General features: G+C 39.8%; 1 protein-coding gene and 1 long non-coding RNA gene across 2 annotated transcripts in view; both read right to left on the reverse strand.

The window, feature by feature from the left end:
- LOC103657590 overlaps window positions 1-2812 on the reverse strand; it is an 8055-nt gene extending 5243 nt beyond the window's left edge. The window contains exon 1 of the long non-coding RNA XR_566906.2: window positions 1926-2812. This is a non-coding gene — a long non-coding RNA (uncharacterized LOC103657590). The remainder of the gene's footprint in view (window positions 1-1925) is intronic.
- Window positions 2813-3217: 405 nt separating this feature from the next.
- The window catches only part of UGGT2 (UDP-glucose glycoprotein glucosyltransferase 2), a 173041-nt gene continuing 153407 nt past the window's right edge, over window positions 3218-22851 (reverse strand). The window contains exons 34-39 of the mRNA XM_040623924.1: window positions 21238-21420; window positions 18878-19038; window positions 18131-18245; window positions 14290-14406; window positions 11709-11835; window positions 3218-3354 (exon numbers count right to left, since the gene is read on the reverse strand). Coding sequence (XP_040479858.1) covers window positions 3332-3354; window positions 11709-11835; window positions 14290-14406; window positions 18131-18245; window positions 18878-19038; window positions 21238-21420 — 726 coding nt within the window. The 3' untranslated portion in view covers window positions 3218-3331. The remainder of the gene's footprint in view (window positions 3355-11708; window positions 11836-14289; window positions 14407-18130; window positions 18246-18877; window positions 19039-21237; window positions 21421-22851) is intronic.

Below are 22851 nucleotides of genomic sequence, written 5' to 3' on the forward strand. Positions count from 1 at the left end.
TTTTTTTTTTTTTTTTTTTGGTGATCAAAGAAACTTTTAAAATTCAAGTAATTAATAACTGTTAGGGAACAAGATTATTTCCCAAATCTGGAATCTTTGAACAACATTGTTAACAGTAACTTTTAAGTCAAGAGGTTCCGCTCTGGAATTTCCCAGAGAACAGAAGCTTGTGTTTGATAACCTGAGCTCTATAACCCACAACAAGACGGGAGTGGCTGTCCACTTCCAGGATCCCTCCGACACCGGCGCAGCGGCGGCCTGGCCCCCACCGCCCGCTGCACACCGCCGACCACGCACCCACTGGACCACACACCCTTGGGACCAGGTGCCCACGCCCACGCACCGCCGGGCCACACAGCTGTCTGTAAGCTGAGCTCCGGCCTCAAGCCCTGGGCCTTCCTGCCGTCCCTCCCTCACTTTGCCACCGAAGGTAAGATTCTACCAAATCCACTGGTTCTTTGGAAGTGAATGGACTGGCTCAAGTCTTCCAAGGCAAGTGAGAGAAGCAGGCAAGAAAGGGGCTGGACAGTAGCTCAGGCTGCATGGTACTGAGCCTGAGAAGCCAGGGAGCGGGGACTGTGTGAGTCCTTTGGCGAATAGTCTTACTTGTTCTAGTGGAAAGTTAAATGTCATTAATTTTTTTCCCTGCCCCCTAAATGTCACGAACTTCTTTGAGATCTAGCAGCAAAGAAGAAAGTGGCCTCAGCCACGCTGTAGTCGCAGAGGGACCCTGACTCGGCGTCTACCTACTGAAGCCCCTCCTGGGGCGGGGGCAGTGGTCAGGCTGCTTCCCAGGGGCCGGAGTCCCATTTGTGTCAAACTACATTTTTCCCATTAAAAGCCTGATTGGGTCTGTAACCCAGGCTGAGATGGCCTATGTGTTTTCCGGAAGCATTTTCTCTCCCTAGAGGCTCCACTGCCCTCTGAACTTAATCTCTGGAGCCAAAGGATGGGTACTTCCAAAATCTAACCTTTTGAATATAGGCTTCTGAGTGACACGGAGACTGCATGGTCTTCAGTCTCATATTTTGGGTTTACTTTATGCCTAAAGCTTATAGCTCTTTCCATGATAAGCTCAAAATCTCCAAATTCTTGAAAAAACTTTTGACAGTTTCAAGGAGGGGGAAAGATAAGGGGATTATAACTTCTCATAAAGGGTTTTGTTTTTTTTTCCCCAAGATTTGAGTCTGTTAACGTTTGATGCAGGGCCTGCGCCTGGATCCAGGACGTTCACAAATGCGCCTGGGCTCCGTGCGGGCCTTCCCAGCTCTGCGGCGCTGGCGGCGTTCTCTGTCAGGGCTGCACGTCAGTTCCCGTCCTGGGTCCCTGAAAGGGGCAGGTTTTTGCATCGCTCAGTAGTCTATATGCACTTAACATGAAAATTTAAAAGTGAGCCATTTTATAAAAGAATCTCCCTGCAAAGAAGTATCTTATTTATAAATCTGGATTTTTAAAATTTTTTAAATTTTTAAGTGGGCTCCACGCCCAATGTGGGGCTTGAACTCACGACCCTGCGATCAAGAGTCACATGCTCTACTGACAGCCAGCCAGGCGCCCCTTAAATCTGGATTGTTAGATCCAAGCTCTCACTCATCTGGAAATGAGACATGGACACTGTGCCCTTCAAATCCCAACACACAAACTGGAAGGGGAACATCAAAACCGTTTACACTATTCTGCAATTTTAGCTTATACTCCACGAGACAGGAAGTCCAGCATCCCGGAGCTGGTGGGCAGTCACGAGCACGGGAGTCGGGGGCCTTTGCCCAGCCCATCCTTCTTCCCACAAGACTCTCATGGACGTGAAAACAAGCTGACAATAAAGGAAAGCGAAGTGCCATCTTACCGTCGGGGGGATTCTGCCCAAAACCCACAGCACACCTCAGTTAGCCGGGTCTACGCGAAAAGCTGAGAGAGTCTCTTACCTCCTCTCACCAAGCCCAGACATCGTGCAGACTCCAGAGAGGAGTCGGACAGCACCATGCAGTTGGCCATCCCAGGCTCAGTTATCGTGCCAGCCTTCCACAGCATCCCTCAGGATCCTTGGAACTCACAGGAATACTCTAGTTCCATCAGGGCCGGCCACACCTGGAACACTCCATTTTAGCACAGACAGAGGGGAACAAGTGAAGAAGGGAGGGTGACCAGGAGAGGGAGAGCTCTTGTGACTTCTGATTAGGAATGAAGAAAGCAGCTGGGAACAGGGAGGCTATTTCCAGAGACTCTATGGGCCGTGCTGCTGAACCGAGGAGGGCTAGACTCGTTCAGAAGAGCTGAAGGAGCAAGAGGAGAGACCCCAGTAGACAGCTCTGGCTCACTGTGGCGCTCAGAGGGACCCACCTGTCTCTGTAGGCAGATGGCTCCCTATGGCCTGGCAGGTTCCCAGGTGCCCCAGGCTCCACTGGACGCGGCCTGAAGGGGGCCTGCTGTGGTGGCTGGGGCTAACGTCTGCGAGACGTTTCCCACAACACACTCGGCCGCAGATCACAGGGGGAGCTCCTTACACGATCGTGATTGCCCAGCCCAGCCCTATCGAATCAGCTTCTTCAGGGGATGGGGTTCAAACGACACGGAGGTCTCTCGCATTCCCAATTTCTATTCATCTATTATTAATACATAGCAGGAAAACAAACTTCATATTCTTAGTTTCTATAAAAGTGACTACTGGACACTTCTTTTTATACTCCTTCTTTTAAAAGCATACATACCTCATAAGCCCAGGGATAGAAGTTTGTGAAATAAAAATTAGAAATATTAAGAAAATACAAATACAGGATAGAATTGTATCATATCACTTAAGATAAATAAATGATTATCATATGGTACCACACTTCTTTCATTTTAAAGTTATAAATGGGCTTATTATTTTTATTATTCAGAGGTAACCATGAGTCCTTTTTCTTTCTCAGAAGAAAAAAAACAAGAGGTTTCTCTAATTTTAAATGCATTTTGCGGTAAGAAATATGGATGCACAAAGAGGGAATACACAGATGTAGATGGTTTGATAAATCCCCGTGAGGACCAGCTCGTCAGATATGTTCTTCTACGGGCGATCTGGCAAAGTATTACTTTAATGGGTGAAAACCCAGTGTTTTAAGCAATAAAGAAAAAGAAATAACCTAGTTTTAAATACTTGATGGTCATTTTTTATATAACTTAAAATTATTCAATACATTAAATACATGTATTTTTAAATAATATTATTTAAACAAAAGAATATGTCACTGATCTTTAATGAAATTTCCAAAAGTCTTAGCAGTAGTTCCACACTTCCCCAGCAGGTGGCAGATTTCTCATCGTACTTTCCTCTTCTTTCTTCTAGAAGCCAGTGCTAGAGCTCATCATGTGTCAGGACTGTAGAGGAGGAAAATTCATTTAGTTATTGAAATCTTAGATATCAAATGAGCTTATTAGCATAAATCTCACCAGAGTAAGAGACAGAAAAACCAGCACAGGTGCTGAGGATCCTTTTGTTTAGTACCTATTGCTTCCTTACGTGAAATGAGATTAGTTCTTTGTACATTATGGTCCCTATTATATTGCGTCACAAGCACTCACCTTGTACCACCTAGAAGGGAGCTCTCATGAGTCTAGGAGGGCAAGGAACACATCTTTTTTAGCTTTGTTATCTCTAAAACCTAGCACCCTGCCTGGCAATGGAAGCCTCGGAAAATACTGAGAGATCTCTCACATGCACAAAGAGCCGATCGTTAAGGTAAGGGAGCGGTCCTTTTCTGAGATGGGAGGAGACGAGCTCGCGAACACTGACAGAGGCTGACACAGATGTGAGGCTCAGGACTAGTGAAGACTCTCAGAGACCAAAACAGTGTTTCCTTCTGCGTCACAGCTGTCACATACTAACTGTGAAACACTGAGAATTCAAAATGACATTTTCAGGCAGAAATGAATTAAAGTACAATTTAAATGCATCCTATTCCACAATTCGAGATGTGAGACTATGTTTCTCTCTTCACTAAATTCCACTTGAGAGATAATAAAGAAATATAAAAGGGAATAACAATAATGAGAAGGGGGGAAGTGGTTCTGAGACCTCATCAGAGCAGACTTATGAATGAATTTCTAAAAATGGAAGACAGGACACGTAGCTGGTACACGAGCACACAGCTGGGACGAGGGGCTGATTTTCCCGGCAGAGGAGAACCGCCTCACAGCAAACACTGGTGGGCGTGAGTGAGAATGTGAAGCAGGAGCTGAAACCCTGTCAGGAAAATCCGCGCCTCTCAGCTTCCTGCTCTCAGTCTGTCCTCTGCGTTTCAGGGAGAACTGGACGGGCTGTTCATTTCGCGACAAAAAGTAGAAGATGATTAAAAAAAAAAAAAAAAAAGAAGTTGAATCATCTGCTGAGAGACAGAGACTGATTTTCATATGAGTGTCAGTGCTCTTGAATAAAATGGCCTCACTTTGGCTTTTGGCCCAGCTGGTGTGTAGCAGGTCTTTATCTGCTCCACGCGCTTACATCCAGAGAGAGGTCTGTCAACTCTGCACACGCTAATGTACCGGGAGCTACTGAGTAACCCTCCCACTCAGGGAAGAAGCCTATTGGGGAAACAAACATTTTTACACAGAGGAAACCCTTGCCACCTCTCTGTATTGATCAATCTAATCTTTTATTCTTAAAAATATAAAAATAGCCAAAGATCTCCAGGCATCTGAGGAAGACCAATAGAAGAAAAAAGGACCAAGATGAACAAACAACATACCCAAAAGAAATAAAGGTAACAAAGAACCAAAGAGGTACTTAAGATGATTCTAGTATTTTCCAGATTATTCTGAAAATGAAATTCGATGAAACCATAAAACAAGAAGAAACTGAAATTCAAAGGCAGCAAACAGAGAAAACATCTGTCAATTAAGAGGTGATTGCCTCCTTCAAAAAAAAATCAATAGAAGTAAAAAAAAAAAAAAATTCCTGAACAGAAGGGAGAATTAGGAAATATAAAAAGAAATATAACCACGAAATACAAAGGATCATTAAGAGACTACTATGAACAATCATACACCAAGAAACTGTGACAACCTAGAAGAAATGAATAAATTCCTAAAAACATTCAACTTACCATGAATATACATGGTAAATTCTTTCATGAAGAAACAGAATACCTAAACAAACCAATTACTAGTAAGGAGACTGAATCAGTAATCAAAACCTCCTGAGAAACAAAAGCCCAGGACCAGAAGGTTTCACTGGTGAATTCTACCAGACATTTAAGGAATAATTAATACCAATCCTTTCTTAAACTTTTCCAAACAATAGACAAGGAAGGAACACATCCGAACTCATTTTATAAGACCATCATTAACTTGATCCCCAAATCAGAAAAGGATGCTACAAGAAAAGAAAATTACGGACCAATATTTCTGATAAACAAAGATGTAAAAACTTTCAACAAAATATTCGGAAACTAAATTCAACCGTGTTAAAAGGGTCACACGCCATGATCAGGTGGGATTTATTCTAGAGATGCAAGGATGGCTCCACATCCACAATCAACATGATACACCGCATCGACAAAATGAGGATAAAAAGACGATCGTCTCAAGGATGCAGAAGAACCATCTGAAAAAACTCAACATCCATTTATGATAAAAACTCTCAACTAAGTGGGTATAGAGGGACTGTACCTCGACATAATAAGGGCCATACATGACAAGTCCACAGATAACATCATACTGATAGGCAAAAAGCTAAAAGTTTTTCCCCTCAGATCATGAACAAGATAAGAATGCTTCCCCATAACACTTCCAACATAGTATTGGAAGTACTAGCCATAGCAGTTAGGGAAGAAATAAAAGGCATCCAAGTTAAAAAGAAGTAAACTGTTACTATTTGCAGATGACATGATATTATATACAGGAAACCCTAAAGATTCCACTGAATACTGTTAAAACTAATAAATGAATTCAGTAAAGTGGCAGGACACAAAATCAATATACAGAAATCTGTTGTGTTTCTATATAGTAATACCAAACTATAAGAAAGAAAAATTACGAAAATAATCTATTTACAATTGCATCAAAAAGAATACAATACCTAGGAATAAATTTAACCAAGGAAGTGAAAGACTCATACACTGAAAACTATGAGACATTGATAAAGAGACAAATAAATGGAACGATATTCCATGCTCATGGATTGGAAGAGTCATTATTATTAAAATATCCCTACTATCCTAAGCAATCTACAGGATCAGTGCAATCCATATCAAAATTCCAATGCCATTTTTCACAGAAATAGAACAAACAATCCTAAAACTTATAAAGAACCACAAAAGACCCCAAATAGCCAAAGCAATCTCAAGAAGGAACAAAGCTGGAAGCATCAATTTAAAACGACATCACAAAGCTACAGTAATCAAAACAGTTTGACACTGGCATAAAAACAGATGCACAGATCACTGGAACAGAATGAGGGCCAAAACTAAATCATACACATATGGTCAATTAATTTATAACAAAGGAGCCAAGAATATACAATGGGGAAAGTACAGTCTCCTCAATAAAGGGTGTTGGGAAAACTGGACAGCCACACGCAAAAGAATGAAACTTTGCTCCATTCTTACACCATACACAAAGATTAACTCAAAAGGGATCAAATGCTAAGATCTGAAAACATAAAACTCCAGGACAAAACACAGGCAGCAAGCATCTTGAGATCAGTATTGGTAATGTTTTTTGAATTTGCCACCAAAAGCAAAGGCAACAAAAGCAAAAGTAAACAAGTAGGACTACATGAAACTAAAAAGCTTCTGCACAGGAAATAAACCATCAACAAAAAGAAAAGGCATCCCATAGCTTAGGAAAAAATATTTGCAAATCATATATCTGATAAGGGGTTAATATCCAAATGATATAAAGAACTCATACAACTCAACAGCAAAAAACCAAATGATGCAATTAAGAAAATGGACAGAGGCTCTGAAGAGACACTTCTCCAAAGATGAAATATAAATGGCCAACAGGTCAACATCACTAATCATCAGGGAAATGAAAATCAAAACCACAATAAGATATCATCCTGTACCTGTCAGAATGGCTATTATCAAAAAGGCAAGAAATAATAAGTGTTAGCAAGGATGTGGAAAAAAGGGAACCTTGGTGCACTGCTGAGGGAAATGTAAATTGGTGCAGCCACTATGGAAAACGTACAGTGGTTCCTCAAAAAATTACAAAAAGAACTACCATATGATCCAGAATTTTACCTCTGGGTATTTATCCAAAGGAAACAAAAACATTGACTTGAAAAGGTATCTATGTCCTCATGTTCACTGTAGCACTGTTTACAATACCCAAGACGTGGAAACAACCTGAGTGTCCACTGATGGATAAATGAATGGATAAGAAAAATGTGGTGTGTGTGTGTGTGTGTGTGTGTGTGTCTTTGTGTATGTAAAGTGATATATTATTTGGCTATAAAAAGAAGGAAATCCTACCATTTGCAACAACATGAATGGATTTTGGGGATATTATGCTAAGTGAACGAAGTAAGACAGAAAGACAAATACTCCATGATCTCGTTTATATGTGGACCTAAAATAAAACAACACTGATCTCACAGATACAGAAAATAGATTAGTGGTTGTCAGAGTGGGGGTGGGGGATGGGCAAAATAGGTGAGGGGGTCAAAATGTACAAACTTCTAGTTATAAATGTCATAGGGATATAATGAACAGCGTGGTGACTGTATTTAACAATACTGTATTGTATATGTGAAAGTTGCTAAGAGATTTTTAAAGTTCTCATCACAACAAAAACAAATTTTGTAATTGTGCATGGTAATGAATACTAGACTTGTGATCATTTCACAATACATACCAATAATAAATCATGTTATATACCTGAAACTAATTTAATGTTGTATCTGTCAAATATATCTCAGCTTACAAAAAGGAAAAATAATCATAGGTCATGACCAAGCTGAGTTTAATCCTGGAACACAGGGATGATTCAATATTAGGAAATATATTAATATAGTTTGTCATTTTAATAAATCAAATAGAAAAACCAGATAGTCACTTCTATTTCTGTTGAAGAGGCAGTCGATCATATGCAACTCATTATTGATAAAAACATTATATTAAAGTAGGAATCAATGGCTATTTCCTCAACATGATAAATTTTTGTAGTCCAAAGCTATTATCTTACTTAATAGGGAAACACAGAAGGTTGGCCAGGCAAAAGAGAAAGAGGCCTAGTATACTACTGTTATTTAACATCATATTAGAATTATCAGCCAAAGCAATTAGACGAGAAAAAGCAACATGAGGTATAATGATTAGAAAGGCAGAGGAAAAACCATTTTTGTTTGCAGATAATCTTGGGTGTAAAAAATCAAGAGAATCAATTTAAATAAATCTATAAATGAAAATTCAATATGATCACAGAAATAAAAATTCATAGGCAGAAAACAATAGTCTTTCTATGTACAAGTAACCACCAGTAAGAAGATACATTGTAAGAGAAAACCCCATTCATAATAGTAACAAAACAATGCAATACCTAGGAACAAGCTTAAAAAGATATGTATAAAACTTAGATGATTAAAATGTTATGATTCTTGACAAACATAAAACTGAACCTGAACATACAGAAAGACACAACGTGTTCTTAGAGGGGAAGAACAGTTTTCATGAAGATGTCAATACTCCCTAACCTAATTAATAAACTTAATGTAATCTTCCCTCCAACTCCTCCCCCCCCCAAAAAAAAACCCTGAAAAATTTCAACCTAGATGATTCTAAGCTTATATGGAAAAATGAACAGAAGTACCAGGAAAACAACAACAACAAAATATCAATGAGGGGAGATAATCCTTACTCAATATTAAAACATGCTATAAATCTTCAATAATTAAAGGGGTGTGAAATAGGCACATATATAGACAGAGATCAATGTAACAGGATAAAAAATTTGCCAAATGAGACATAAATAATACAGGAATTTAGCATACGATTAAGGCGGCAACACAAACCTCTGGAATAAAGATCATTAATTTTTTTCCAGTGTTGGACAACAATCCTCCAGAAAAAAATGAGCAAAGGACCAGAAAAAACAGTTGGAAAACAGAAGAAATTACAAATGGCTCTTAAACATATGACAACATCCTCAACTCTATTCATGTTATGGGTTGAACTGTTTCCCTCCAAAATTCATATGGTGGAATCCTAACTTGCTGGACTTCAGAATGTGACCTTCTTTGGAGATAGAGTCTTTACAGAGGTAATGAAGTTAAAATGATGCCATTAGGGTACATCTTAATTCAACATGACTGGTGTCCTTGTTGGCTGAGGAAATCTGCACACAGACATATATGGAGAGAAGACAAGGTGAAGGGCCCCAGAGAGAAAATGGCCACCTACGAGTCAAGAAGGCAGCCTGGGGCAGATCTCCCCTCACTGCCCTCAAGAGGAACCAACCCTAACGACACCTGGATCTTGGACTTCAAGCTACCAGAACCGCGAGACAAAAAATTTCTTTTGTTTAAGCCATCTAGGCTGTGGTACTATGTTAGAGCAACCTCAGAAAACTAATACAGCTTGCAATAAGAGAAATGCAAAACTTATAAATGATACACCATAGCCTTAAAAATGCTTGCCTCTTTGTGTTTGAGTAAAAGAGGCCTTCCAACTTTATCCTATATACTTCCATGTTGTTTTAATGTTTATAACATATATTTATAATTCAAAATTAAGTAAAAATGTAATAATCTTTCATAAAACTTTTTTTAAACTTCTCTTATTTTTACACATACGTATGTACACAAACACAAACGTGCCATTTTTCTTTAAGATGGGGTCAATCATATTACAAACATTACTTTATTTTTAACTTCAAATATGCTGTCAGCAAAATACATTTTTCTCAATTCTCTTGAAAGGCTACTCTATATTTCATTTTTTGTATGTAATGATGTTTATATAACCAATAGTCTATTAATGGATACATTCTTTCTTTCTTTTTTTAAAAGTAGGCTCCACACCCAGTATGGAGCCCAACGCATGGCTTTACCTCATGACTCTGAGATCAAGACCTGAACTGAATAGATCAAGAGTCAGATACTTAGCTGACTAAGCCACCCAGGTGTCCCAATGGATAAATTATTTCTATTTCATTAAAAACAATGGTATAACAAACATATGTATACATATATCATTTTTCTTTTTTTAAAAATTTATTTATTTTAGAGAGAGAAAGAGCACACGAGCACATGTATGGGGGGAGAGGCAGAGGGAAAGGAAGAGACAGAATCTCAAGTTGACTCCCTGCTGAGCATGGAGCCTGATGTGGGGCTTGATCCCATGACCCTGAGATCATGACCTGAGCTGAAATCAAGTTGGCCTAACCAACTGAGCCACCCAGGCACCCCATCATTTCTTTTTTTTAAATGTAAATTTGTTAGAGTGAATTGCTGGGTCAAAGGGCACACGTATTTTAAATTTTTATACATACTATAATATTTCCTTAATTTATACCGCTACTGTATGTGTGAGTACATGAGCGTGCTCACTTGTCAATACCCTTGCTAACGCTGGATATTATTAATCCTTTAACTCTTTCCAATGTGATAAGAGAAACATTTCATCTCATGTTCTGTGCATTAAAAATTTTTGAGGTAACTATGTAAAATTTCCTTTCTTCTTTTTATTTTTTTCCTTTTCTCCCCTTTCTCTGTCTTATCTCTTTCCCTTCAAAACAGTTATATCACACCACTTACAGAATTTTCTTCTGAATTGAAATGGTGTCTCAATTAAATTATTTAATTTATTAATTAAAAATCCATGAGTGTGTTTTAAATACTGAACTTCTCAGAAAACAACCACACTGGTTTTGTTAAGGAATACAGAAAATCAAGATGAAACACAATTTCATGTTTACGTGAGAAAGTCTATATATAACATTTTTATGTTTATATTTAACATTTCTACCTGAAAAAGCTGAGGAAATTAAGTATTTTATTCTGAAACACTGGAAAGAATTATTGTTGAGGATTAATATAACCTGTGAAGCCTCTAACACGGACTGGAGCTCAGTGCTATTTTTTAAAAAGAGTAAAGAAAAACTGAGAGAACTAGGCACTGATGAGGAAAGAGAATTACAAAGCAATCAAGAAGTTTATATCAGCTTTAAAAGAATATTCAACACTTATTTGGTGAAGGTTTATGCAGAGTTATGAAATACCCAGGTAACCACAGTTTAATCTTGGAAATGGAAGCATATCTAATTTGAGCCATGCTCCAGCCCTAAGGCTGCTAGAAGCAGGAACACACGGGAAACCTTATTGTGCAGGAGATTAATTTAGGAGACAGGAGGTAGCATTTCCAGTTACTATGTAAGTCTTTCACTAAACCTCGGGGCTTGGGTTTTCCGACTTGGGAAATCTGGTGTAATCTTCAAGTCAGGGATTTTTTCTACTTTTATTTTTTACTGCTTGTGTCAGGCGGCTAAGGCCACAGCACCCGTATCTGTGGTGACACGAACTGAAGTTCTATCCACAGGAGAAGAGATTCTCTATCCATGTTGTTAATTTGTGAGCTTAGGCCCCATAAAAAGAAAATTCTTAATGATGCCACAAATTTCTTACGTTCTGACCTAATCATTTCACAAATTCACCAAGAAATGAGTTTGTAATCTATTATAATCTCAGTTAACGCAACACATGGTTCATACACCACCGTAGAATGCTGACTTACTTGCATTTTTCTTCTTGTTTTCAAGGTGATCTAACAGCTGTCGTATCTCAGTGTCATACTCCACCCATTCTGGGACAATCCGGGCAGCAGCTTTTAGCTTGGGTTCTTTTGTTTTGGGATTATTGCACTAAAAGTTTAAATAAAGTTTTGTTAATGAAAACCTATTACCCTTGTATGTTAATTATACTTAAGAAAAGAAGGAAGGATGGACCATTGTCCATTACTATGTCACTAGAGCAAACAAAATGCATTTTGTAAAAAGCTGGGTCCTAAGTACTAAGTATTTAAAGTACTAAAATTAGTTTAATAGGGAAAGACTCAAGTGAAAGCACAAATCTTACTTAATCCGAGCAATAACCGTTCAATGCAAACACTTCGATCAGAAATTTAAACAAAAATCATTTAAAAACATTCTGATGGTTAACAAGGAGTTTGTCAAACAATTCTGCAAACTTTTGACAAAAGATCTAATTACATGACCATTTTGTAAAAGAACATAGCAGACTACGTTAATAAATATTTTCTTTTCTTTGGACTAAAGTCTGGTTTATATGCTTTATGTTTTCCACAGACAAAAGTATTTGTTAGCCTTTAGAAATTCCTTGAGTTTCTTTAGCAAAAACATTCATTCCCCTTCTTATGCCTCTGTTCTATTTAGCAACCGTGATGGTATTAAAAATCGGTTAACTGGAAAAAAAAATCAATTAACTGGAACTCATTTGTCAAAATATTGATAGGTGTAAAATTCAGAGTAGTTTATAAGTCTCGTGTCTAAATATATTAACTAGCCTACGTGAGAGACGCAGTGGAAACCCAGTGGATGTGGATGCTCAGTCACGATTCCAACTCCACGCTGACTAGTAGTGAGACCCATACATTTCACCTACCTGTCCGTGCGTGCGTGCGTGTGTGTGTGTGTGTAGGGGGCGGTATTAGTGCTGCATCACTGAGGAGCAAGCTAACAATCTCCAAGGTTCCACTGATATAGGACCCATTTAAACTACTCAGTGAGCAACTGGTCCTACTATGGAGTTCCCTGGGAAATTGAAAGGTTAAAAGGCAAAACATATTGTAGAGAAGGATCTGATTCTGGATGTAGGTGACAGTACAGCTGACAAGGTCTGCTAATGGGCTGCACAGGAATCGTGAGGAGCAAGGTCACTGATGCCCCCAGAGGGTTTGGCTGGAGCCATGTGAAGAATGGAGATGTCATGGACTGAGACGCAAAGGACAATGGGAGGAGCACAACCCTCCCCAAGTCCCAGCAGGCTCCCCTTTGCTCCTTACAAGGCATTTGCAGAGGACGTACCTCAGAGCTCACTTCTATGTGACATTTTCTTGTGGCGGCTACAAGAATTCCTTGTGGGAAAGCTATTGGTTATGAGCCATGAGCCTATTGTCTTGATCCTTTCCTCACTGAATACTTCCAGTTCATTCCATTGTGGATTTTTTCTATAGTAATATATTCCTGAAGTGAGTGGGAAAAGAGGATTTTCTTTACAGAAATTAACCTTACAGACAATATGTTCTATAAAGTGAAGATAATGGAACTATTTTCTTTCATTTTAACTGTGTCAGAAACTGTTAAAAATACTATGTTTTCCTTAGTTTTTTGTGCTACAATTTTTTCCCTATAATCTATATCAGTGGTGCTTAAACGGGGCTGTTATGCCCCTCAGGGAGCTCTGACAAGGTCTGGACACATTTTGTGTGTCGTGTGTGTCGTGGGGGGGGACACTACCGCCATCTAGTGGGTAAGGCCAGGGATGCGGCTAACCGTGCTACAAAGCGCAGGCCGGTCCCCCACAATACGAATTACAGTCCTACATGTAAATAGTGCCCGTGCTGAGAAACCTGGCTTTTCTTCAGAAGCCCCTGTGCAGGAAAGAGTAACGCAGCAAGCTCGAGATTGCTATCCTTAGAAAGGCCTGCTTGCAAGGACGGCCCCTGGCTGGCGTCTGGGAACTTGGGTTTTAGGAGTGTTCCCACCATTCCTGGTAAGAGTGGCTCACAATGCCTAACCTGTGCCAACTCCGTGGTTGATGTCGAACCTGCTTTCCTTTTGGATGTTGGGAATTTTCAGTGTTTTTACGTGTGAAGTGCCTGGTATGTGACAGGCCGGGAAGTGCTCATGCGACCAGTCCCAGTAAGAATCCTGGACACTGGGTTCCTACCGAGCTCCCCTGCGAGACAACACCTTACCAGTGTCGTGCCATCCTCACAGCTTAGGGGGTTAAGCTTGTCCTGTGTGACTGCGCGGGGAGAGGGCTCCTGGAAGCTTGCACCTGCTCTGAACTTTGCCCCATATATCTCTTGCCTCTGCGGACACTGGAATAAAGCACAACCACGAGCAGGGCGATACTCTGAGTCCTGGGAGTCCTCTTAGTGATTCCTTAAACCTGGGGGTGGTCCTGGAGGCCCCCGACACAGCCCTGTACTTGGCCAACCTAAGTAAACAGAACAGTACTTAACAGACGAAGCAGCAGGGTGCCGTCGGGGCGCCATTCCGTCTGTCAGAGAAACTGTTCTATTGGAACATGTTCACATCTGCTGGCACGCACACGACAGCGCACACACTCACCAGATCAATGGTTTTGGCTCTCTGTTTGGAGTCGTCGTCACACCACGTTTCACACCACAGCCAGTCTTGAGGAAGAGATTTAATGGCGACTTGGTAAATCATATTATTGGGAAGATCCTATAGAAAAAAATGATTTAAACAAGGAGGTATAGAAATTAGAGGGAATGAGGCTGATGTCAATTAGATTAAAAACAGGTTCAAAAGACATTCACAGATCTAAGGTGTCTATTTTTAAGCTATTGGATACTTAATATGACCCAGTCATCTCGTGTCGTGATGAACCCATGCACTAGAACTACGCCCACGGCTGTCCTGGACGTCACCCCAGGCGTCAGGGATGCAGCCGGAAGACCAGACACCCACCACCTCACATTTGCCCAAGCGGACAGCCTCCCTGCCTCCGCCTGTCCTGAAACACTGCAACTGGTCACCCGCCCTGGGCCTGCTCTTGCCGTTGCTGTCAGCTGCCACCACGCCCTCCAGATTTGGAGGCGACCCTTCACCTCCCTGTTAGGAAACAACGCTCCAGGGATTCTCACGTTCGTGCATGCTCTGGGCTTTCTAAGCAAAGATTGCCGGCACTGGGGTTAAAGAAAGTTTATAAGGCAAATGAGCCTCATATGTGACAAAGACCTCGGAGTCCTGCCTACAAGCACGTGCGTGACCGAGCCCAGTCACGTCTCCAGAGGAGAGGGCCATCCCCGGGTCGACGATGACTTCAGCCTCGTGAGAGACTGGGGCAGAATGCTCAGCTATGTCAGGCCCAGATTCCTGGCCCACCGGATCTATGTGTGACTGTAGGCGGCTGTGTTTTCGGGTAAGTCGTTTGGGAGCAACAGATAATGAATCGGGGTTGTTGTAAGACTTGGATTTTCCAAATACAGCTGCTACAACTATTCACACACAGTCTTTGTGTAGACATATGCTTTTATTTCCCTTGAAGAAGAATGGCTGGTCGTAGGATAGGTGTAAATTCAAATTCGTAAGAAACTGCCAAGCTGTTCTCCAAAATGGCTACAGCATTTTTCCTGCTCATCAGCAACGTACGCGAGTTCTGGCTGCTCTGCACGCTTGTCAACACTTACTACGGTCAGTCTTTCAAATGTCAACCATTCTAATAGTGTGTGGAATTGTTCATTGTGGTTTTAATTCTCATTTTCCTAATGACTAATCATCTTCAGCCTCTTTCCATGGACTTACTGCCACTTGATCATTATCTTTGGCGAAGGGTCTGTGAAAATCTGATTTTTCAAAAAAATGAGTTTTCTCATTGAGTTTTGAGAGTTCTGTTATATATTTGTCAATTATTTTCTTATGTGAATCACACTTTAAACAGGTCTAAAAACATCTGTATAAACAAAGGCCACAGAGATTTATTTTCTTCTCTCTTTTAAAAGTTTTATAGTTTTACATTTTCTCTCTAGATGTCCGATGTGTTTTGAGTTAGTTTTTATGTGCCGTGTATCTTATGGATGGGGGTGTGTGTTTTGTATACAGATGTCCAGTTGTTCCAGCACAATCTGCTTAGAAGGCCGTCTTCTCTCCCTGGTGCTGCCTTCACACCTTTGTCAAAAGTCAACTGTTCACATGTGTGGATTATCTCTGGACTCTCTGTTCCTATTTACGGATTGAATTATCTATCTTTAAACCGAACCACACAATTTTGATGACAGTAGCTTTATATCAAGCCTTGAAATCAGGCAAAGTAAGTCTTCAACTCTGTTCTTCTTCAAAGCTGTTTCGGCTATTTCAGGTCTACTGCATTTCTACATGAGCTTAATTTAAAAATGCTACTAGAAATAGTATCATCTTTTTCAGTTTCGATTTCCAACTGTTGCTAGTAAATAGAAATACAGAATTGATTTTCATATATTGATCTTATATCTGCAGTATTACTACATATACTTATTGGTTCCATATAACCTTTTAGCAGGTTATAGAGGATTTTCTACAGAGATGATTCTGCTGTCTGAAAAAAAGTTACTTATTCCTTGCCAACGCAACGCCTTTCATTCTTCTTGCTTTGCTGTACTATCTACAGTACTTCTACTACAATGCTGAATAGAAATGATGAGTATATATCCTCGCTTTGCTCCTGATCTTAGGGGGAGAGTATTTAGTATTTCACCATTAAGTATGATGTTAGCTATAGGTTTTTCATAGGTGTCTTTTTAAAGATTTTATTTATTTACTTGAAAGAGAGAGAGAGAGAGAGAGAGAAAGAGTGACCACAAGAGGTAGGGGAAGCAGAGGGAGAGGGAAAGAGAATCTGAAGCAGACTCTGCACTGAGCATGGAGCCTGATGTGGGGCTCGATCTCACGACCCCAAGATCATGACCTGAGCGGAAACCAAGAGTCAGATGCTCAACTGACTGAGCCACCCAGGCACCCCTCATAGGTGTCCTTTACCAGGTCGAGGAAGTTCCCTTCCTGTCCTGGTTTGCTGAGAGCTTTTGTTAGGAATGAATATTGGAATATATCAAATGTTCTTTTGTATTAAGCTGATCATGTGGTTTTTATTATTGGTCTGTTGATACAGTGAATTACACTGACTGGTACTCTAAAATGGAACGAACCCAGGGATAAAGACCATTTAGTTATGATAGAGGGTCTTTTTTATATATTGCTGGATTTGATTTCCTGAGATTTTATTAAGGATTTTTACATCTGTTCATGTGGGATGTTGGTCTGTAATTTTCCTTTCTTGTAATGTCTTTATATGGCCTTAATGTCAAGGGAATGTTGGCTTCATAGAATGAGTAGAATTGGTATTATTTCTTTAATGTTTGGTAGAATTCACTAATGAAGCCATCTGGGCATGGAGATTTAAACTAAACCCAATTTCCTCCATTGGCATAGGACAATTCAGACTATTTCATTTTGAGTGCTGACTGATTAGACTCTTTCTAACTAACTAGGAAGCAGAGATTCTTCTGAGCTGAAATATACATAGATTCTGTGTATGGGTTTGCCTTCCTGCTCGCAGAGACTTAGCACCATTATCCAAGGGCTTACAGAGCTAGCCACGGAGAGACGATTCCATTTAATATTGCATTAGACCAAGAAACCCACTTTATCGCAAGGCAGGGAAGCCTGGCAGAGGGCACATGACCAAGAGATCCCATGGTCCCGTCGCATACTACGCCACCCAGAGGCTGCTGGCCTGATGGAGCAATAGAATGATTTACTAAAGGCAAAAGAGGTGCTACTGGCGAGACAATATCCGGCAAGAGTGGGGTGCAGCATTCCATTCTCAACCACCAGCCTTTCTACGGTGCTGTGTCATTGCATGCAAGAATCTCATGGGTCCAAGGGAGCAAAGTGAAGAGACTGCGCTTATCCTCGTTCCCAGTGACCCTCTGGGGGAAACTGTGCTTGTTATCCCCATAATTCTGGGAGGTTCTGGGTCACATCATTAGGATAAATGACTCTGGAAATTAGTCAGATATTGAGAAAAAGGTGCTTATTAGTAAAAACAAAATGTAAGGCAGTAGCTAGGTGGGACACAGAACGAAGGGAGTTTGTCTTGAAGACCGGAGATGGAGACATGTTTAACTGATGATGGAAGTGAGGAAGAAAAAGGTACGGTAAGCGAGACAGGGCAGGTAGTGGGATGAAGAGGCCGAAGGATGGAAAAGTGAAGATAAAATACGATTAGTTTTGAAAATGTTGAGCTGAAAGTGAAAAATTATATGTAAGTCAAGACAGTTGAGATATCCAATACAGAATTGTACCAAGGGAGAGAAAGGGGCTGAAAATGTCACATTTTGAAGTTTACAAGCAGGGAATGGAGCGGTCTGGATCCATGTACTGAAAATGAGTCTATGAACATTCTACCTACCTGATCGAGGTTTGAAAGACTGTTTGGATCTTGACTGAGAGCTTGGTACTGGCCCCGGAGCCTGTCGCCTGCTGCAATTCTCCTGAACTTCTTGAGATCCACTACATACAAGGCACTGCAAAAGTGAATAGTCTTTGGTGGCCCATGTTGTTCATGTATTTTTACTTTCCCCCAGTGATGGGGGATTGTAATGGGATTGACTTTATATATCCCTGGGTCTAATAATAAAGAATCCTTTCATAAATTTTCTCCCAATGTCCAACACTGTTTCCAAGGGGTCTGAAGTCTGTTATGATACCGTTAGGATCCATATCCTTGTACAGTCACCTCAAGTTTTTCCAAAATACCATGGAAGTCATGGCTCTACAAAGCAACGACAGCTTGGAAGACAGTATGCTCATTTTATTATGTAACGAACGAGTTAATCCGTAGTAGTTAGGAGCCTCTCACTTGAGTCCTATTACTTGGGCTTAACTCCTGGCTCTGCTATGCACTAACGGTGTAAGCCTGGGCAAGTTACGTGCATGCTGCGTGATGTGGTTTCCACATCTGTTAACTGGGGATTACGGTATCTCAAAAGGTTGTCATAAAGATTTTATGAATTAATACATGTAAAGTCTTGTAAGAGTGACTGGCACGCCATAAACACTCACTGGTTGCCATTACTGTCTGATTTCTAAGAAAACTGAGTATTGTGATCCAGTAAGTTATTTAGTTACTAAAAAGTAAGAGTATACATTTTCTTACCTGATATGGTATTTCCTTTTTAAAAGATGCGATGCCCAGTACCCTTTTTTCCAGAAACGATATCCATCCATTTCAGTGCGGCTATCACAAAATGGAGTATACCCATAAGGTGCTCCACCCAGATCGAAATCTCGGAGTTCTTTTAGGTCATGTCTCACAATCTAAATAATTAAAATAGTTTCTCTGATGAAGACTATAAAATAATATTATGTTATTATAATACAATAAGCCCTTTTTATGTAAATCTCAAATCATCACCTGATTGTAGAAATAAAAGAGAATTATTTTTCTCACAGTTCTTTCAAGCAGTAGGGAGTTTACTAAGTTCCTTTTTCTCTTTTTTTTTTTTTTTAAAGATTTTATTTATTTATCTGACAGAGATAGAGACAGCCAGCGAGAGAGGGAACACAAGCAGGGGGAGTGGGCAAGGAAGAAGCAGGCTCATGGCGGAGGAGCCTGATGTGGGGCTCGATCCCATAACGCTGGGATCACGCCCTGAGCCAAAGGCAGACGCTTAACCGCTGTGCCACCCAAGCACCCCCTTTTTCTCTTGTTCTTATAGGTGAAAAGAAACCGGGACGCCTGGGTGGCTCAGTTGTTTAAGCGTCTGCCTTCAGCTCAGGTCATGATCCCAGAGTGCTGGGAGCAAGCCCTAGGTTGGGCTCCCTGCTCAGTGGGCGGTCGGCTTCTCCCTCTGCCCCTCCCCCTGCTTGTGCTCGCTCTCAAATAAAAATCTTAAAAAAAAAAAAAAAAGATGAAAAAAAAAGTATATGCCTAGTCTATATGACAGTGGTCTTATTAATAATAGTTTGTTATATCATTTTATTTTTTTAAGATTTTGTTTATTTATTTGACAGAGAGAGCACGAGTGGGGGAGGGGCAAAGAGGGAGAGGGACAAGCAGACCCCCTACCAACCACAGAGACCAACACAGAGCCTGATCCCAGGATCCCAAGATCATGACCTGAGCCGAAGTCAGAGCCACCCAGGGGCCCCTTGTTACACCACTTTAATCAAGAAAGTTTAAATGAAATGTATTTTGGGGAGAAATTAAGTATTTCACAAGTACATCGCTTAGTTTACCAAAATATAGATTAATAATTCAAAATCATTTTGTGATAAATCTCCATTATTGTAATATTGACAAATATTAGTCTGAATGATAAAGAAAAACCTCTTAATTATGCTCAATGGCTTTAATGAAATAACATTAGTAAGTTCCTTTTTTTTTTTTTTTAGATTTTTATTTATTTTAGAGAGAGAGAGCACGTGAGCAGAGGAAGGGGCAGAGGGGGAGGGAAAGAATCCCAAGGAGACTCCACACTGAGCCTGATGCAGGGCTTGATCCCATGACCCTGAGACCATGCATGACCTGAGCTGAAACCAGGACTTGGATGCTTAACAGTGCGACACCCAGGCGTATTAAGACTCAAGACTGTGGAAAAATATCACTGCGTAAGCTGTGGGAAGGGAAGGTAGGAGAAATATATTTTATGTTAGATGGTATGTTTGGAAGTATTTAGTTCATTACCCACATTTGCCTGTTTTCTTAGTTTTTAATTATAATGATTCATATTTATCAATTTGGAAAATACTACAAAAATAATAAAAGTTTACAATATAAGTAAATTCTAATATAGGATTTGAAAAATATACTTTTTGTCCTAAATATAAATTGTACTGACTTGTACACTTAATTTATATAATGTTAATATTTACATTTTACTATTCTTCTTAAAAATTCTGTGTTATTTTAAAAATATTTTTTCCCATTAATGACTACAAAGGCATGAAAGGGAGGAAAGGGGAAAGTCGTAATTTTTGGATATGTAAATTTTGAAAGCTGAGTACTATAATGGTTTTTGGGGGCTAAATTTGGGAATTTTTTTTCCCTTAAGTGGTAGAATGAGGAGGATTCAGCCTCAAGAAGGAAAGAAGACTTGTCTGTAATCGCCAATTTTTTCAGCAAGAAGAAATAATTCATTTTAAACAATCAGCTCATATTCATAGGAACTCAAACAACTACTTTTATTGTGACTAATATCAGTACTGATTTTTTAATTACCAAAATTAAAAGACTACTACTTCAGAGAGAAAACTGCCATGTCCTAAATAATAAATGGTACTTCTTGCGATACATTTGATTTTCCCCTGGAATTCTGACAGGTGGTTTTGTTTGTTTGTTTGTTTGTTTTTTTAAAGACACTTTCCTTATGCGTCACATTCATGTCGTATATTTTTATGCAGCTCGGCAACAAAGATAATAATGAACACCAGCAATATAAATGGAGTCCCTACACTCAGACAGAAGTGCAAAAAAAGTTTAAGTACTACCAGAAACAACGGTTAAAATCTTATTACCTGGTCAGCATCAACAAAAATGATTTTGTCCACTGCTAGAGGAAAAAGGACATCGAGGAAAAGAATTTTGTAACCCCAAATAATCCTCTGTTTTTCGGTCTGCTGATGAAGCCAGCTGGGCCATCTGTACTGCACGAGCTCGTACTGGAATCCGTACTCCTCAGCCATGTGAGGAATTACCTCCTAAAGACATACACATACGCACAAAGAATATGTTCAAGGAAGATAGTTTTTGTTTTAGAGAAAAAAAAATTAACATTAAAAAGCAGAGTTTACTATAAATTGTTACAAACTACTTGGTAAAATGTCTAAACTCCTTCTACAACTTATACCTATTAATCAGGAATATGAAAATGCTGACAAAAATACAAGTATACGTGAAACTATATAATCTACTGCCATTAAAAAATAGGTACAGCATATTGAATAGCAAGTTTATTAAGTAAGCTAAATGTTCCCCTAGTGTTCACTAGCCATGTTCGACGTGAGGAAGCCTGACTACGCAAGGAAGAGCGCCCGGATTGTGGAACACCACGTGCACGTCAACGCGCTCACTGCGCAAACAGATACAACAGGAAGAGGGAGTGCAAGAACACACAGAATGAGTTGTAAATTGATAAATTAGGTTTTCTACATGAGTTTCATGTTTGAGATTTATGACTGTTTAATTCAAGAATTAAAAATACAAGGTAGTCACTGTGGTTCTGGATGTTTGGTATTTGATTCAGAGTCTTAGACTTACAGTACCTAATCCTGTTAAAAGCAGAGCAGTTAATGAAATACACGGTTGGCTAAGTTTGCTTCAAGAGGCCCAAACCGAGAGGAACAGTGGTAAAGGCGTGGGGAAAGATGGGTTAGCAAAGAGAGAATTTGCTTTTTCCTCCTCCCTTCTCATGTGTAGCTGGTTGCTGGTTATACACCTCCTTTAATTTTCTTCCTGCTTTTGTAAGAACAGTGTAGATTTAAACTACGTTCCTTAGCGTAAGCCCTGGTTTTATCTGTGAATTGAAATGCTGCAATTATGGCTAGAATGGCTGCTGAGAATCATTGTCTTGTTTTCAAAATTTAAAAAAATATATTAGGATAAAGTAGAAAAGTCTCTAATCAGCAAATATGCATTAACATTTTCACTGAGCACATACTAAGTGCCAGGCACTATTTAGGGCACTATTTAGGGCCTATTTAGAAGTGAACGAAACAGACAAAAATCATGGCCCTTGTAAGGCCTACATTTTAGAGGGGTAGGTAGAAAATAAATGAAACAGTAGGTCATCTACAGAACACAGTGCTAGGGGAAAAGCAAAAAAGGGAGGGAAGCAGAGTGAAAAATCAGAAGGGACTATAATTTCAGATTGTGTGGCCAGGGAAGGATTATTCCCTAAATAGGTATAATTCATCAAATACCTGAAGGAAGAGAGAGAGAGGTTTTGAAAATTGGAAGGAAAGGATCTAGGGTACTAGTAATTTCTGTATCTGACTGCTGGTTACGCAGGTGTTTTAAGTTTGTAAAAATTCATCAAAGCTGCACACTTAGGATTTGTGCACATTGTACTTCACTGAAAAGTTTCAAAAAGATGAACATTTTGAGGGAAAGGAGCAAAATTCCCCAAAGAA

Source organism: Ursus maritimus, unplaced genomic scaffold (genome assembly GCF_017311325.1).
Source record: "Ursus maritimus isolate PB19 unplaced genomic scaffold, ASM1731132v1 scaffold_10, whole genome shotgun sequence".
NCBI lineage: Eukaryota > Metazoa > Chordata > Mammalia > Carnivora > Ursidae > Ursus > Ursus maritimus.